The sequence below is a fragment of the Leucopleurus acutus genome (genome assembly GCF_964270905.1).
Source record: "Leucopleurus acutus genome assembly, chromosome: 14".
NCBI lineage: Eukaryota > Metazoa > Chordata > Mammalia > Artiodactyla > Delphinidae > Leucopleurus > Leucopleurus acutus.
The window spans coordinates 58234047-58250355 of NC_139156.1; the positions used below are offsets into that span (position 1 = coordinate 58234047).

Below are 16309 nucleotides of genomic sequence, written 5' to 3' on the forward strand. Positions count from 1 at the left end.
AAAAAGGGACACAGATATAAGGTCACTTGAAATGTGACAAAGGTACCAATTCAGTGCAGTTAGGAAAAGGATGTTCCTTTTAATAAATGATGATGGGTCAACTGGTTACTCATATGCACAAAATAAATGAATCATGCCCTCTAGTCCACACCGTATATAAAAATTGATTCTAATTCTAGATGGACTATGGATCTAGATAAAAAAATAAATAAATAAAAATTATAGAAAAAGAGAATAGGAAAATATCTTCATAAGCTTGGCATATGCAAAGATTTTCTTCAAAGAACATGAAAAGTTATCACCCACAGGAGAAAACATTATAAATTGGACTATATTAAAATTAAAGGCTTTTGTAACAAGACTTGCATGCTGACTGTAAGAAGAATTATAATCAATAAGACAATCTAATAAGAGCAAAAGACTTCAGGGCTTTCCTGGTGGCGCAGTGGTTAAGAATCCACCTGCCAGTGCAGGGGACACGGGTTTGAGCCCTGGTCTGGGAAGATCCCACATGCTCAGCTAAGCCCCTGCACCACAACTACCAAGCCTGCGCCCTAGAGCCCACGAGCCACAACTACTGAGACCGCATGCCACAACTACTGAAGCCTATGCACCCAGAGACCGTGCTCGGCAACAACAGAAGCCATTGCAATGAGAAGTCCGCATACGGCAACGAAGAGTAGCCCTGGCTCACTGCAACTAGAGAAAGCCGGCGTGCAGCAATGAAGACCCAACGCAGCCAAAAAAAAAAAAAAAGACTTCAACAAAAGAAGATATACAAATGTTAAGAAGCAGGTGAAAAGGTGTCCCACCTCATTACAATAGGAAAATTCCAGTTAAAAGCACAATGAGATACTCACCAGAATGACAAAACTAAAAAGGTGGATAGCAGCAAACGCTGGTGAAGTTGTGGGGGGAAAAAGCCATTCTATATGCTACTGGTGGGAGTATAAACTGGTACCATCACTTTGGAAAACTGGAACTGAAAAACGGAACCCTTCTGAATTATAACTATGGTGGTGGTTACATAAACGTATGCATTTGTCAAAACACAGAGAACTTGACACCATAAAGAGTGAATTTTAATTATTAAAAAAACCAACACAGATATGAAAGGAAACCAAAATGGAATACAAACTCTAACAAATGAATATAACTGCATTACAAATAAATAATGTAACCACATGAAGTGGATAGAATAAAAGAACTAACAAAGTTACTTTTGGATAACAGTATTTTGACTAGATACTGTAGGGCCAAAGACAAAAAGGACTATAATCTAACACTGTACATTAAGGAAATATGTTTCATACAAGGGTATGGGTAAGCAATTCAAAACTACTTTAAGACAGAACAAATAGTAAATGTATCTTACATAATGAAAACCAGAACTTCAACGTCAGAGGAAGTTATAAATAAGGAAAGGGAGAAGGCTAGAATGAACTCTCCTGTTGGACTGGAATCAAAGGTATCAGTTTGAACTCATGGAATTTAAATATATAAATGGACAGATAGATATAGGAATAAATATAGATAGGTATAGATTCATGAGTTGTTAAACATACATATATTGTCAACCTATTTGTAAGAGGGCCTAGAAGCAATGATTCTCAAGTAGCAATGAACATATCTAGCACCCAGATCTGGGTTTCTAAATACCATTTGCTAATAAAAGGAACCGGGGTTATTTGAAGAAGTAGTCGATTCTTGGACCGAGGTAGGTAAATACAAGAGCCTAGAGCATCTTATGTTGTCAAAAGTAAGGTACTGCTTAAAAAATTATGGGGACAGATCAAGATAAAAAGTCTATATACTGGGTGATTCTATTTTAAAAAGAAGCACAACAAATTGTTAGCAGCAGAAGCCAAAATAATAAGTACATTTGGTGGGGGTAATGATTAGGAGGGGAGCACAAGAGGTGGCTTCTAAAGTGCCAGAAGTGTTCTATTACTTGATCTGGTGGCAGTTGGCACGGGTGTGTTGACATAGTGAAAATTTGTACCAATTTTGTATCCATACTATATTTCAAAATAAACCATACAAAATATTCTATATTTTGATTATGGTGGTTACACGTTATTTGGTAAAATATATCTGCATTTTACTATATGTAATCTATACCTCAATAAATCTGAATAAAGGTCCTTCCAAAAATAAATGCTATAATAAGGCTAACATTTGCCTAGTGTAGGCTGTCTCCCATTTTGCTTTCTAGCTTTGATAGAAAGGTGGGAGTTGAAAGAAGTCTCATTTCTTGACAGGCATGAGATCACTAAACCACACATACCATGCCCCAAAGATATTACTTTGTCAGGAATGTGACAGTTCCATATATGTCCTTCTAAATTATGTTCGACCTCTTGGCTAATTAAAGGACTTTGTCTTTTATGGTTACAAAAATCTAAAAATGGGATATGAGTTAATAACTTACTTGTTTATATTCATAGTTACGAAATATTGATATATATTCTGTAAAACCTCATCTGGTAAGAACTTTTTTCTATGAATGCCATACATAGACACTCTGAAAGAATGCTACTTAATTTGTTCCATCCACGCCATTACCAACCTATGCCAACAAGAACATGATTTAAAATTGGTTTGGCTGCAGTAGAGATAACATTTTCAAAGTGATTTATAATAATATTTTGTAGCAGTAGGAGTTGTGACGATGTGCTGACATTATTCTTCCAGCTGCTGAGATTGTTTTCCTTCAGAGTTTGCATTTTCTTTTGCACACCTTCTGTGCCTTATGCCTACCAGAATTGCAAATCACACTGATCTTTTCTTAGAGAGTAATGGACAGCACTGAGTGTTTTCAAAGAACATGACAATTTAACTAGCAAATGGGGTGACAAGTTTAAGGACTCAAGAACATGAAGGCAAGAAACTTCAATAACCCTATTTACCCCATAATGAAATGACAAAGGACACTACAATGTGACTACCTCAAATTACAAGCATGCCAGATGCAGGAGACAATTTAAAGTAGTATGTAGGGCTTCCCTGGTGGCGCAGTGGTTAAGAATCCCCCTGCCAATGCAGGGGACATGGGTTCAAGCCCTGGTCTGGGAAGATCCCACATGCCGCAGAGCATCTAAGTCCGTGTGCCACAACTACTGAGCCTGCGCTCTAGAGCCCCCAAGCCACAACTACTGAGCTTGCACGCCACAACTACTGAAGCCCATGCGCCTAGAGCCCATGCTCTGCAACAAGAGAAACCACTGCAATGAGAAGCCCCTGCAGTGCAACGAAGAGTAGCCCCCGCTCACCACAACTAGAGAAAGCCCGCGTGCAGCAACAAAGACCCAATGCAGTCAAAAATTAAAAAAAATAAAAAAATAAAAAAATAAAGTAATATGTAGATTGCTTGTTATTGTGGATGGGTCCTCGTTACTTTGTGATTTATTGAGAAAGAGAAGCATTCAAAAAGGCCTGACTTATTGAAGTACTAGATGCTTAGCTGCTAAAAGGTTTTGTTTCCATTATCCCATAGGATCATAGAACTTGCAGCAACATTATTAAATCACCTAATCCAATGGTTCTCAACGTGAGAGATGGAGCATAGACAGCACTGCTATATCACCTCAGGGAGCTTTTTCAACAAATACACAATCCTACACTCCCCTCCCCTCAGACTCTATCACCCCCATTCTTAGACATCTTCTTGAGGATGTATATTCTAACTCCTCACAGGGATGTATCAGGTTGAGGGGAAGGTGTTTTTATGAAGGAAGGGCTCTATTTACCAAAAGCCCATTAGGTGATTCTAATATAACAGCACCAGTCTTCCAGGTGAAAACCTCTGAGCTAGTCTGTTTTTTCTGTCTGAGCAAAATTACAATTCAAACAGCCCAGAAAGCACTCTGAAATTATTCAGAAAAGTCTACAGTTTATTCTTCAGTGGACCTATTTTATTGTCTCGTAACAGCCACTGTGTAAAATGCATTATTTTCAATTTAGAACAAAAGTCCTATTGCTTCCTCCAATTTTTAGTGATAAATTTAGTACGGAAACTTGGAGAAATTTAAACTTCCTATAAGGACATATATATGTATATATATTTACACATGTGTATGTAGAAAATCTGTATTTTTTTCACTACAGTCCTTATCATAGTAAGATGTTAATATATGAAGACCTTATTAGCAGCTGCTTTCCAGTAGGTAATCTGTAGTATTAGTTTTTCTAAAGTTTATAGACACAGAAACGATTTCCCTAACCTGACTCCCATTCCTCTAACAGGTTAGTCAACATTAAAAGGATCAAAATGGATAGAATCATCTTTTCCTTCCTGCCCTTCATCCCTAGTCTCTTACTCATTACTTTCCAGTCCCCCTCAGGTCCCCTCACCCCGCCAAAAGCTCAGAACTCAATTATCCTGTAAGCAAGGAACCAGTGATGGGACAAAACCTCTGGGCTGGTATGTGACAAAACCTCTGGGCTGCAAGAATAGAGGATGGATACCCAAATGAAATAGAGGTGACCAAAAAAATAGGGTAAGTGGAAAAGGCTTTAGATTCACAAGCAATTCATAGGAGAGAAATTCAAAGAATTACATTTATAAAATAAGAGAAAGTAGTTTACAGACTCTGTATCTCAAAAGGAGAGAGGTCTCTAGAATTAAATACCAAGGAAACTAATTTTGTTACATTATTGCTAAATGTCACAAACTTAGCAGTGATCATTTAAAAGTACTCTACAGAGTGAGGTTTAAGGAACTAAAACACTAATTCCTAATTAGTGTTTTAATAAGTGTGCTAGCACTGCCTTGTGCCGTTCTGGAATGTCACTTATGGTAAATTAAGGGACACATTCCTTCCCCATCTTCCATTAGTATTTTATGCTAGGAGGTGGGAAAAAGCTGATCCATATTCAAGAGGAAAGGAGGAAAAACAATAACAAATTGGCATCTCTTCTGTGAATTGCCCCACAGGCCAAGCATTTTTATGTTCTTAATCATTATTAAATGACTTAACATGACACCCAGAGCCTGGCAAATGATTGCATCCTGACATGAGAACGAATTACAAATGAAATGAAAGATCAAGCCGTATTAGAGGATTGCCTCTGGGAAATGAAAATCTTTAATTCTCTTTTATTATTGACATTTATTTGGCTGCCATGAATAACAACATAGCAAAGAGATTCAGCTATGTTTGTGCATTGAATAGCTTATCCCAGGGCTCAAAACTGCATTAACATTTATCATGTTTGCTTTTGTAGCTGACACCGCTGAACAGATTCTCTATCCATCTTGTATTTATCATGCATTGCAGATATAGTGCATCCTCTAATTTAAGTTCATTTTCATATAGTAGGAACAGCAAAGATTAGCCAGCGTCTTTCCGCAAATAAATTCCTGCTGGTAAGCATCCCTAAGAATGGTTTAATAGATTTAATAAAGAACAAAATGAGTTGACAAGGAAATTCAGTCACAGGAAGGGGAAGCTAATTTTAAAGGTTTCAATTTTGGGAAAATTGTGCAAATTCACAATGAGGAAGACACTTGTACAATATGTAGATCTGGAATACATAAAGCCTTAAAATAAATGTCTCCATAAAGAGCAACAAATTGCATTTTATGAATCTGAAAGCAGTATAACAGTTCCTATAAGAAATCTGCATGTTTTTCACTTTTCCAAACAGTGTTTATTGCTAAGACAGGAACAGGCCACATACTATAGGAAGACGGCAATCCAGATAGTTATTATCAATGAAGGGATATCTTTTCATGACTTATTTATTTTCTTTCTTGTACAAATTAACAACAACATGGCTTTTCCTGTCACAACAATTAAAGATTATATACTACCTGGTGCCTTTGCTCACATGATCCTCTTTGACTGGACTGCCCTCCTTTTTTTTTTTTTTCCGGTACGCGGGCCTCTCACTGGTGTGGCCTCTCCCGATGCGGAGCACAGGCTCCGGACGCGCAGGCTCAGCGGCCATGGCTCACGGGCCCAGCTGCTCCGCGGCATGTGGGATCTTCCTGGACCGGGGCACGAACCCACGTCCCCTGCATCGGCAGGCAGACTCCCAACCACTGCGCCACCAGGGAAGCCCTGCCCTCTTTTCTTTAAATCCTTCCTAAAATTCAAGGCTTAGCAAGGATATCAATGTGTCTTGGGAAAAACCACTTAATATCTCCGAATTTTGTCTGAAAAATTACTTTTTACATTTCTTTCTGTTTTATATACTTTTAATTTTGGAGAATTTTAAACATATATAGAAGTGGAAGTAATAGCATAATGACCATCCCCCCATATATCCATCACATGGCTTCCACAATTATTTACTCACGACAAATCTCATTTCATCTATAACCCCACTTCACTATTTACCACTCACTGAATTATTTTGAAACATATTTTTTTAAGTAAATTTCTTAATCTTGCTTTTGACAATTCTAAAATAAGAAAGTTGAAATAAATTAACTGTAGGGTTCCTTCTCCCCACAATTTGACAATAATTTCTTTTTTCACCCATTTCAGGCTTATATATTTAATTCAATAAAAAATTTACTCCATATTCACTATAACTTCTTTCTTCAAGCTTTACTGATCTCCTTCTTTGAGTCAATACAACCCATATACTCTGTACCAATAATTAAGAAATATAATTATACTTTGTCGTATTCATACTTCGATGTGTACCAATTTTATGTTCCAGTTAGATATTTAAGTCTATCTTAAATTTCAGTGTTCAGCAGAGTACTGAACAAACATAAAGGTAATAATTGCTACTGTTTATAATAATTATAAATTAACTGGTTTTAATCCTAAGGGTTCAGAGAGTATTTAAAGTTTTGTATTTTGGCTTTAGTAGTAGGCAGCATCATATTGACAATATTACTCATTTTAATCAATAAATGTTTACCAGATGAAATTCCTATTCTATTTATTATTAAAATTATATATATTTATTTATTTTGGCTGCACTGGGTCTTAGTTGAGGCACATGGGATCTTTACTGCAGCATGCAGGATCTTTTTTTTTTTTTTTTTTAGTTGCAGCATGTGAACTCTTAGTTGCGGCATGCATGCGGGATATAGTTCCCCGAACAGGGATCAAACCTGGGCCCCCTGCATTGGGAACACGGAGTCTTACCCACTGGACCACCAGGGAAGTTCCCTCTATTCCATTTATGTGAGAGCTATAAAATAGATGGCCGAGTAAAAACAGAAGTGAGGTTTTGTTCTTGAAGTTTAAAACTAAGTAAGTAGCTTTTTTTTTTTGGCAGTACGCAGGCCTCTCACAGTTGTGGCCTCTCCCGTTGCGGAGCACAGGGTCCAGACACGCAGGCTCAGCAGCCATGGCTCATGGGCCCAGCCGCTCCGCAGCATGTGGGATCTTCCCGGACCGGGGCACGAACCTGTGTCCCCTGCATCGGCAGGCGGACTCTCAATCACTTAGCCACCAGGGAAGCTCTAAGGAAATAACTTATTTTTGAATTCTGTTGCTCATAATCAGATAAATTTATTTTATTCAAGTACAGGTATTTGGTAAGTAAAATGTCTTTTTTTTTCAAGAAAGACATTTTTAGACTGAAAATATCTCCAAAATATCAAAGTAAATAAACTAAATCAATGTGGATTTACTCAACTGAATTTTAATAAATTAAGTTCTTGAAAATGAAATCTTTTCTACTGAGAGAAGATAGGTGTATTTGTTAAACAAAAACAATAAAAGGTATATTTTCACAGAAATATAACAAACAGTCCTAAAATTTGTAGGGAACCACAAAATACCCCGAATAGCCAAAGAAATCTTGAGAAACAGAACAAGGCTGGAGGCATCACACTTCCTGATTTCAGACGATATTACAAAGATAGAGTAGTCAAAACAGAATAGTACTGCAGCATAAAAACAAACACATACATCAATGGAACAAAACAGAGAGCCCAGAAATAAACCCACACACGTATGGTCAATTAATTTATGACAAAAGAGCCAGGAGTATACAATGGGGAAAGGATAGTCTCTTCAATAGATGGCGTTGGAAAAACCAGACGGCCATATGCAAAAGAATGAAACTGAACCACTATCTTACAACATACATAAGCATCACCTCAAAAATGGATGAAAGACTTGAAGGTAAGACTTGAAACCAAAAAACTCTTAGAAGGAAACAAAGGGGATAAGTCCTTGACATTGATCAACAATGATTTTTTTGGATTGCACAACAAAAGCAAAGGCCAAAAAAGCAATAATAAACAAGTGGGAGTTCAAACTAAAAAACTTCTGTACAGCAAAGGAAACCATCAATAAAATGAAAAGGCAACCTATGGAATGGGAGAAAATATTTCCAAGTCATGTACGTGATAAGGGGTAAACATCCAAAATATATAAAGAACTCATACAACTCAATAGCAAAAAACCAAATAATCCAGTTAAAAACTGGGTAGAGGGGCTTCCCTGGTGGCGCAGTGGTTGAGAGTCCACCTGCCAATGCAGGGGACACGGGTCGTGCCCCGGTCCGGGAAGATCCCACATGCCGCGGAGCGGCTGGGCCCGTGAGCCATGGCCGCTGAGCCTGCGCGCCCGGAGCCTGTGCTCTGCAACGGGAGAAGCCATAACAGTGAGAGGCCTGCGTACAGCAAAAAAAAAAAAAAAAAAAAGGGTAGAGGATCTGAATAGACATTTTTTCAAAAGAGGACAACAGATGGCCAACAGGTACATGAAAAGGTGTTGACCATAACTAATCATCAGGAAAATACAAATCAAAACCGCACTGAGGTATCACCTCATACCTGTTAGAATGGCTGTCATCATAAAGACAGGAAATAAATGTTGGCAAGGACATGGAGAAAAGGGTACCCTTGTGCACTGTTGGTGGGTATGTAAATTGATGGAGCTGCTATGAAAAACAGTATGGAGGCTCCTCAAAATATTATAAGTAGAACTACCATATGATACAGCAATTCTACTTCTGAGCAATTAGCCAAAGGAAACAAAAACACTAACCCAAAGAGATATCTGCACCCCTATGTTCGTTGCAGTATTATTTACAATAGCCAAGACATGGAAACAAACTAAGTGTCCACTGATAGACACTCAGGATGGACAGACTTCAGAATGGATAAAGAAAATGTGGTACCCACACACACACACACACACAGAAATGTTATTCAGCCATAAAAAAGGAAATGCTGCCACTTGAAACAATATGGATGAACATTCAGGGCACTATGCTAAGCAAAATAAGTCCGACATGGAAAAACAAACACTGTATGATATCTCTTATATGAAGAATTAAAAAAACCCCAACAAAACCCAAAGTCATAGATACAGAGAACAGATTGGTGGATGCCAGAGGTGGGAATGGGGGTGGAGGTGAGATGGGGTAAAAGACATGAAGGTGGTAAAAAAAAAAAAAGTACATTGCTTTGAATAAATTAAAATAGAAAAAATATAGAATTTTGTTAGAATGATTAATCTCCATAATACTGGGTTTCTCCCACAGTTTCCACATGTACCTGTAGCCAGTATGGTGTCATCTCTCCCTTGAGTGAAAATCACGATTCGCTGCCTCTCTGAGTTCACCTTTGGAAGAGCCTGTGTCTTTTTGGCTATTTCTTTAATGTCTTCAGTCTATTAATAGAAAGGAGGAAAAAAATTCTCATAACCAATACAATAAACTAAAATTTTATTAGTAGATTAAGGATTTATCTTCTCGTGTTCAAAGTAAGAGAGACCTGAAAATGTATTAAGAGTTATTATTTTAAAATTTTAACCACATACAGAAGTAAATAGAATAACAATCTTCAAGGAACCCACCATCAAGATGCAACAGTTTTAAATTTATGATGACGCTTATTTCATCTATATACCTTTATCCACCTGCCTTTCATATTATTCTGAAGCAAATCTCAGATACTAGTGTCACATGTAAATGCTTTAGTATGTATTTCTGAAAGGTAATGACTCAAACATAACCATATAACTATTATCATATTTTTAAAAATTAACATTTCTTTGATATCAACAAAAACACAGTTTTCAAATTTCCAAATAATGAGACTGTAAAAAGAGTAATATTAAATTATTTTAGAGGTTTACAGAGCATAATTATGCTGATTCTGGAAATAATGGTTACTATAATGCCAAATTTTTCAAAGAACTAAAATAAGAGGAAGAACTACTTTATTTATTTATTTTTTTCGGTACGCGGGCCTCTCACTGTTGTGGCCTCTCCCGTTGCGGAGCACAGGCTCCGGGCGCGCAGGCTCAGCGGCCATGGCTCACGGGCCCAGCTGCTCAGTGGCATGTGGGATCTTCCCGGACCGGGTCACGAACTCGTGTCCCCTGCATCGGCAGACGGACTCTCAGCCACTGCGCCACCAGGGAAGCCCAAGAACTACTTTTTTTAAAGATAAAGTTTTAAAAATTACAAATTAATTCTAGAAACCTTCATGCTATTTTGCATATCACATAGGCTGTGAAGTTTTACATCATGTCTGTCTTGAAATCTAACTCTTGAGCTATGGGTTAGATATTCAGAATCATGTTTTCAACAATTTTAGATAACTTAAAAACCCATGTCTGAATTTAGTGGGCCTGTAAAATTGCCCATGGTTTGGGGTTTGTTGGTAGTTTACTCTATCACTGTGTAAAGTTTCAAACAGTTATGGAGAGAGAAACACATACCAGTGGGGAAATATATCTAAGAAAATAATTTAATTAGGATACAGGACAGAAGAATTTAGGTAAGTAAGGCAGACAAGTCACACTGGTTACAGACAACATCAGAAACCATGATTTTTTAAAAGTATGATGGTCATCAGTGAAATATTTGTATGCTGTTTATTCCCAAAATAATTAAGAAATTCTGGATGATATATGAACCTAAGCTTCTCCTATACCTAACATCATGATTCCAGAGGACTGTTGTTTCTGAAAAGAATAGCCACTTGTGATTGGATAATGCTGCTGACCTTTCAAACAGGCTGACTATTCCACTTCTGGTTGCTTATTTTAGAAGAGAACTAAGCCTGAACTCTGATAACATGAGAAGAAATTCCCTCAGTTTGAGGGGAAAGACTATTAGAAATGACTGACGACAGTTGAAAGGACCCCACAAAATGCATGTCTTTTTTCTGTTTGTTTGTGTTTTAAATTTTTACTGGAGTATAGTTGATTTACAATGTTGTGTTAGTTTCAGGTGTACAGCAAAGTCAATCAGTTATATATACATACATATATCTTTTTAAAATTCTTTTCCCATATAGGTCATTACAGAGTATTGAGTAGAGTTCCCTGTGCTATACAATGGGTCCTTATTATTAGTTATTGACAATGTCTTATGATAATAATGTCTTCACTCTCTCAAATAAATGTATACTCTAAAAAATTACATATATTCTCTCAGTCTCCTTATCAAACACATATTTTACTGCTGTAGGATTTTTGCTTATGATTGGGTACAGTTCATCTTGAGTAAAGGTAAGACGCAAACGCCAGAAAGATTCACTTTACCATCTTGGGGGCGGAATCTTATGCATGTACTGGATATTTTTTAAGTAGAGGTCCTTCTTTAAGGTGGTATAAGGAATAAATTAAGAGTGAGATTTGGTTGTCTTATACCAACGCTGTGAGAAGATGTATTTTTTGTGGTAGTTTTGGTATCCTAATCAAAGAAATTTTTTTTATGTCAGATTAAATCTTATAAAAATGGCAATTCAAGATGGAAACAAACATTTCAAATACAAAAGATAAATCTTTACAGAAAGGTTAAGCTATATTTTCTATTGATATTTGCATCGATATCCACCGTTCGTACAAAACCCCTTTGTCTCTCTTGGATCACTGTCAGTGTGCACCAAATCTAAATTTCTCACTATGCTTTGAGGAGTCATTGCTTTGCCCTCAACAGCTGATTCCCATCTCGTATAAAAACTTTTCTTAAAATCTCAATTTTGTCTTCCCAACAATATATATATTTCGAGTTCTGTAGCCTCTCCTCCCCTATCCCCTGGTAGATTCTTCTCCCATATACCTGGGTTAACATATCTTAACAGAATGATGAAATTACAAGGGAGTATGACACAGCTGGATTTACTATTTGTGTGACCTCAAGGAGGTAAATATACCTCTCAGGCAGGTAAATAAACCTCCCTACAAAACTAAGACAATAATATTTGTGTTAAATGATGTTGGGAGTGAAGTATGCTAAAATCAGTGGGCAAAAGTCTGAAGAGAATCAGGATATTTGCATGGGCTCATAGTATCTCCCCCTAAGAAACTTATTCATTACAAAAGGGAAAACAGAAATGTTACAGTGGAGAAAGTTGACAGACATCCCTTCACCCCAGTGATCAAATTTAGCGATGCTAAAATTAGTGGGTAAAATAGGATATTTGCACAGTCTCAAAATATTGCCCCCAAGATATTTATTCACTACAGTGGGAAAACAGTAACTTCACAGAGGTTAAGTACCACCTTAACCCAGTGATCAAAGTTAACTTGGCCAACAGTAAGACACTGGGCTATCATTTACATCCCTGATGTGATGCACTGAGAAGGGTGATCTCTGTGGTATTTCTGCCCAAAATGCATGACCTCAATTTAATTATGAGAGAACATCAGACAAACCTAAATTTTGTAGGTTCTACAAAACGACTACAAAATTTCTACAAAACGACTGACAGGTACTCTTCAAAAGTATCAAATTCATGAACAAGGAACAAGTGACAAACTGTCTGATAGGAAGAGACTAAGAGAATATGACAAATAAATGCAACCTGTAACCCTGGATTAGACTGTGGAACAGAAAAAGGAAATTAGAGGAAAAACTGGTAAAATCAGAATAAATTCTGTAGTTCAGTTACTGACCCTGTACAAATGCTAATTTCCTGACTTTGATTATTACATTCTGGTTATGTAAGATGTTAACATTAGGGGAAGCTGAGTGAAGGTATCTGGAAATTCTCTGTACTGTTTTTGCAAACGTTCTAAATCTAAAATTGTTTCAAAATAAAAATGTTCTTTTGTGAGGATGAAAGAAGATAAGGTAAGTGAAAGAGCTTAATGCAATATTTAGAATATGCCAAGTACTTCATAAATATTAATTTATATCCTCTATTTACCATCATTTTAATACTTTCCAAAATTGTCAAATCCTAAGTTGCCTCAAAATCTCTAGAAAGGGCCTCAAGAGTTTTGAGTATTGAGAATTCAATTATGGTATCTAATAAGGGAGGACAAAGAGAAAAAAGGAAGGAGAAGTAGAAGAAAGCTCATACAATTTAGCTATGAGCCATGTATAAATAGCTATGAGCTCTCTGAAGTACTCATTAAATCTTAACCACTCTAGGCAGTAGGTATTATTACTATATCCCTATTTCATAGATGTAGAAACCAAGAGCCGTGTATGTAGCTCTAAAGTACTCATTAAATCTTAATCACTCTAGGCAATAGGCACTATTACTATATCCCCATTTTATAGATGAGGAAACTGAGTCACAGAGAGGTTAAGTAACTTCCTAAAGTCATAAGCATACTAAGAGGTGGAGTCAGGACTAGCACCCACAAAGTCTAACTCCAGGGATTATACTCTTCCACGTTATCCACAGATTATACTGCTTCTATGAATTCTGGCAATGTGCCTTCTGTTGTTGTAACCAAAAAACTAGAGCATGTTTATCCTAAATCATTTTATGCCACATTCATAAGTCATTGCTGATCCTGCATTTAAATATGATATATATATATATGTATTTTTTGTGGTACGCAGGCCTCTCACTGTTGGATTTTTTTTTTTTTTTTTTAAATTTATTTATGGCCGTGTTGGGTCTTCGTTTCTGTGCGAGGGCTTTCTCTAGTTGTGGCAAGCGGGGGGCCACTCTTCATCGCGGTGCGCGGGCCTCTCACTATCGCTGCCTCTCTTGTTCTCTGCGGAGCACAGGCTCCAGACGCGCAGGCTCAGTAATTGTGGCTCACGGGCCTAGTTGCTCCACGGCATGTGGGATCTTCCCAGACCAGGGCTCGAACCCGTGTCCCCTACATTGGCAGGCAGACTCTCAACCACTGCGCCACCAGGGAAGCCCTGTTGGATATTTTTTATTAATTATTCTGGCATGTATTTTACTGTAGTGAATTTCACCTTCTGATTTTCCAGATATTTCTCATTTTCCAAGGTCACTGGAAATGTGATTTCCTCCTCCAGTACATTAGAATGTGAGAACGAAAGAAGTGTAGTTTATATAGTAAAGAGTACCAGACTCAGAGAGCTGAGCTCTGATTCTGGCTCTATTGTCTGTTAGCTACATGACCTTGAACAAGTCATACAGCTTATTTTTTCTGTTCAACTGATATGGCAATACATGCCCTACCTACCCGAGCCACCAGGTTTGTATGAATATTAAATATATCGATGATATGTTAGAAAAGGTTTTATAAACTGTGCATCATTTCATAAATGTTCAATTATGCTTTTATTGTCACTGGTGATCACACACCTTAAATTTAGCACTGTTTTCCAAATTAAAAAATATATTCTCGGGACTTCCCTGGTGGCGCAGTGGTTAAGAATCCACCTGCCAATGCAGGGGACACGGGTTCGAGCCCTGGTCTGGGAAGATCCCACATGTCGCGGAGCTACTAAGCCCATGCGCCACAACTACTGAGCCTGCGCTCTAGAGCCCACGAGCCACAACTACTGAAGCCCTCGCGCCTAGAGCCCATGCTCTGCAACAAGAGAAGCCACTGCAATGAGAAGCCCGCACACCACAACGAAGAGTAGCCCCTGCTTGCTGCAACTAGACAAAGCCTGTGCGCAGCAACAAAGACCCAACACAAGCAAAACTAAAAAAAAAAAAAAAAAAAAACCAAAACAGTATATATTCTCTTCATTCCATTTTTAACAAGTTGATGATACAAATATTAAACAATACTGTCACAATCTACCTACTCTTATAGAATACCAATTGTGGTGTCTGCATACATTGCCTCACTTAACCACAGCGTATTCTGCTTTGTTTCCGAAATAGGAACTCCTATAATAATTACGGGGTTCATATGATGTGTCAGCCTCCATCCTGTCTCATACTACCTCCTCCTCACTCACTCCGTTCCAGTCACACTGGCCTCCTGTCAGTTCCTGGAGTACACAGTACATTATGCTCTTTCGTGTCTGTGGGCCTATGTACTCTTGTTCCTTCTGTTTGAAATTTGTTTCCCTATTGTTTGTTTGTTTTGCTTTTTTCTGTCATAGCTAGATATTTGTATTTTTCAAGTTTTCAAAGTGTTAGGCAGAAAGTCAGTGCTCAGCAAATATTTGTTGAATGAGTAAGTGATTAAATGAAGAGAATTTGAAGACTATCGTATCTCTTTCTGTTAATCTAGTGTTTTAAAACTGTTGTCATTTGGGACTCAGTCACCTAAGGAAGCAGCATTGTACTCTCTTAGCCAGCATGACCTGACTTAGTGTCTTATTTCCAGAAAGTCTTGGTGATCATTCACTGCATTCTTTGTATTTGTAAGGAACACAGGAACCTTAGAAAAATCTTGGAGAATTCTTTGGGAATCAATACCTCCTGAAACTCTCTGGACTTGCTATCCAGTGCTGATCAGTGGAACTTTCTGTGATGATGTATATGTTTATATCTGCTCTGTCCAATATGGTAGTCCCTATCTACGTATGCATGCACTTCTAATGTGCCAAGAGACTGAGGAACTGAATTTTAAATTTTATTTAATTTTAATTTAAATAGCCACACGTGGCTAGTAGATGCGTATTAGATAGCACAATTCAATACTTCCCTCTCTCAGTGGTATAAGATGATAGAGTTGTCATTGCTCAGAGAAAGACTACAAGCCTGGAAGCCTCTGGGTAGAGTTGGGCTGTAGGGAAAGTAGGAAAATGTTAAAAGATTGCTTTATTTGCTCTATGGTTAGAAGTATTGTATTTTAGAGATCTAAAATAAGAAAATTAAAATTTGTTGCCTGGAGTAAAACTGAATAACTGATCCAATAGAAAAGGTATAAGTTATCTTCATCATTTGGCATATACTCTATTTCACTGAGAATGAAAATATAAAAAATATTTTTTATTTAGATTTTGGAGGTATGCCCTTCACTTTAACTTAAATCAATTTTCAATACTGCTTTAAAAAGGTTTCATAATGAAACATGTTACTAAGTACCTTATTTTTATTTAGGTTCTAAAAATACAAACCTTTAATCAGTTCAAGATAAGGTTGATTTAAAAACACTGCAGTCTGAACCGATTTTCCAAAATAACAAAAGGCCTCATGAAACTTTTTACCCAAAGAATTGTCATTTTAAATTCTTAGCAGGTCTGTCATTTA

At 37.3% G+C, this 16309-nt stretch overlaps 1 protein-coding gene across 4 annotated transcripts in view; it reads right to left on the minus strand.

The window, feature by feature from the left end:
• Positions 1 to 16309, minus strand: part of ADK (adenosine kinase) — a 487490-nt gene that overhangs the window by 69852 nt on the left and 401329 nt on the right. For 3 of the 4 annotated variants that reach the window (XM_082854021.1, XM_082854023.1, XM_082854022.1), the window contains exon 9: positions 9479 to 9593. The exons of the other annotated variant lie outside the window; for it this stretch is intronic. In XM_082854021.1, coding sequence (XP_082710147.1) covers positions 9479 to 9593 — 115 coding nt within the window. The remainder of the gene's footprint in view (positions 1 to 9478; positions 9594 to 16309) is intronic. 4 annotated transcript variants of the gene reach the window in all.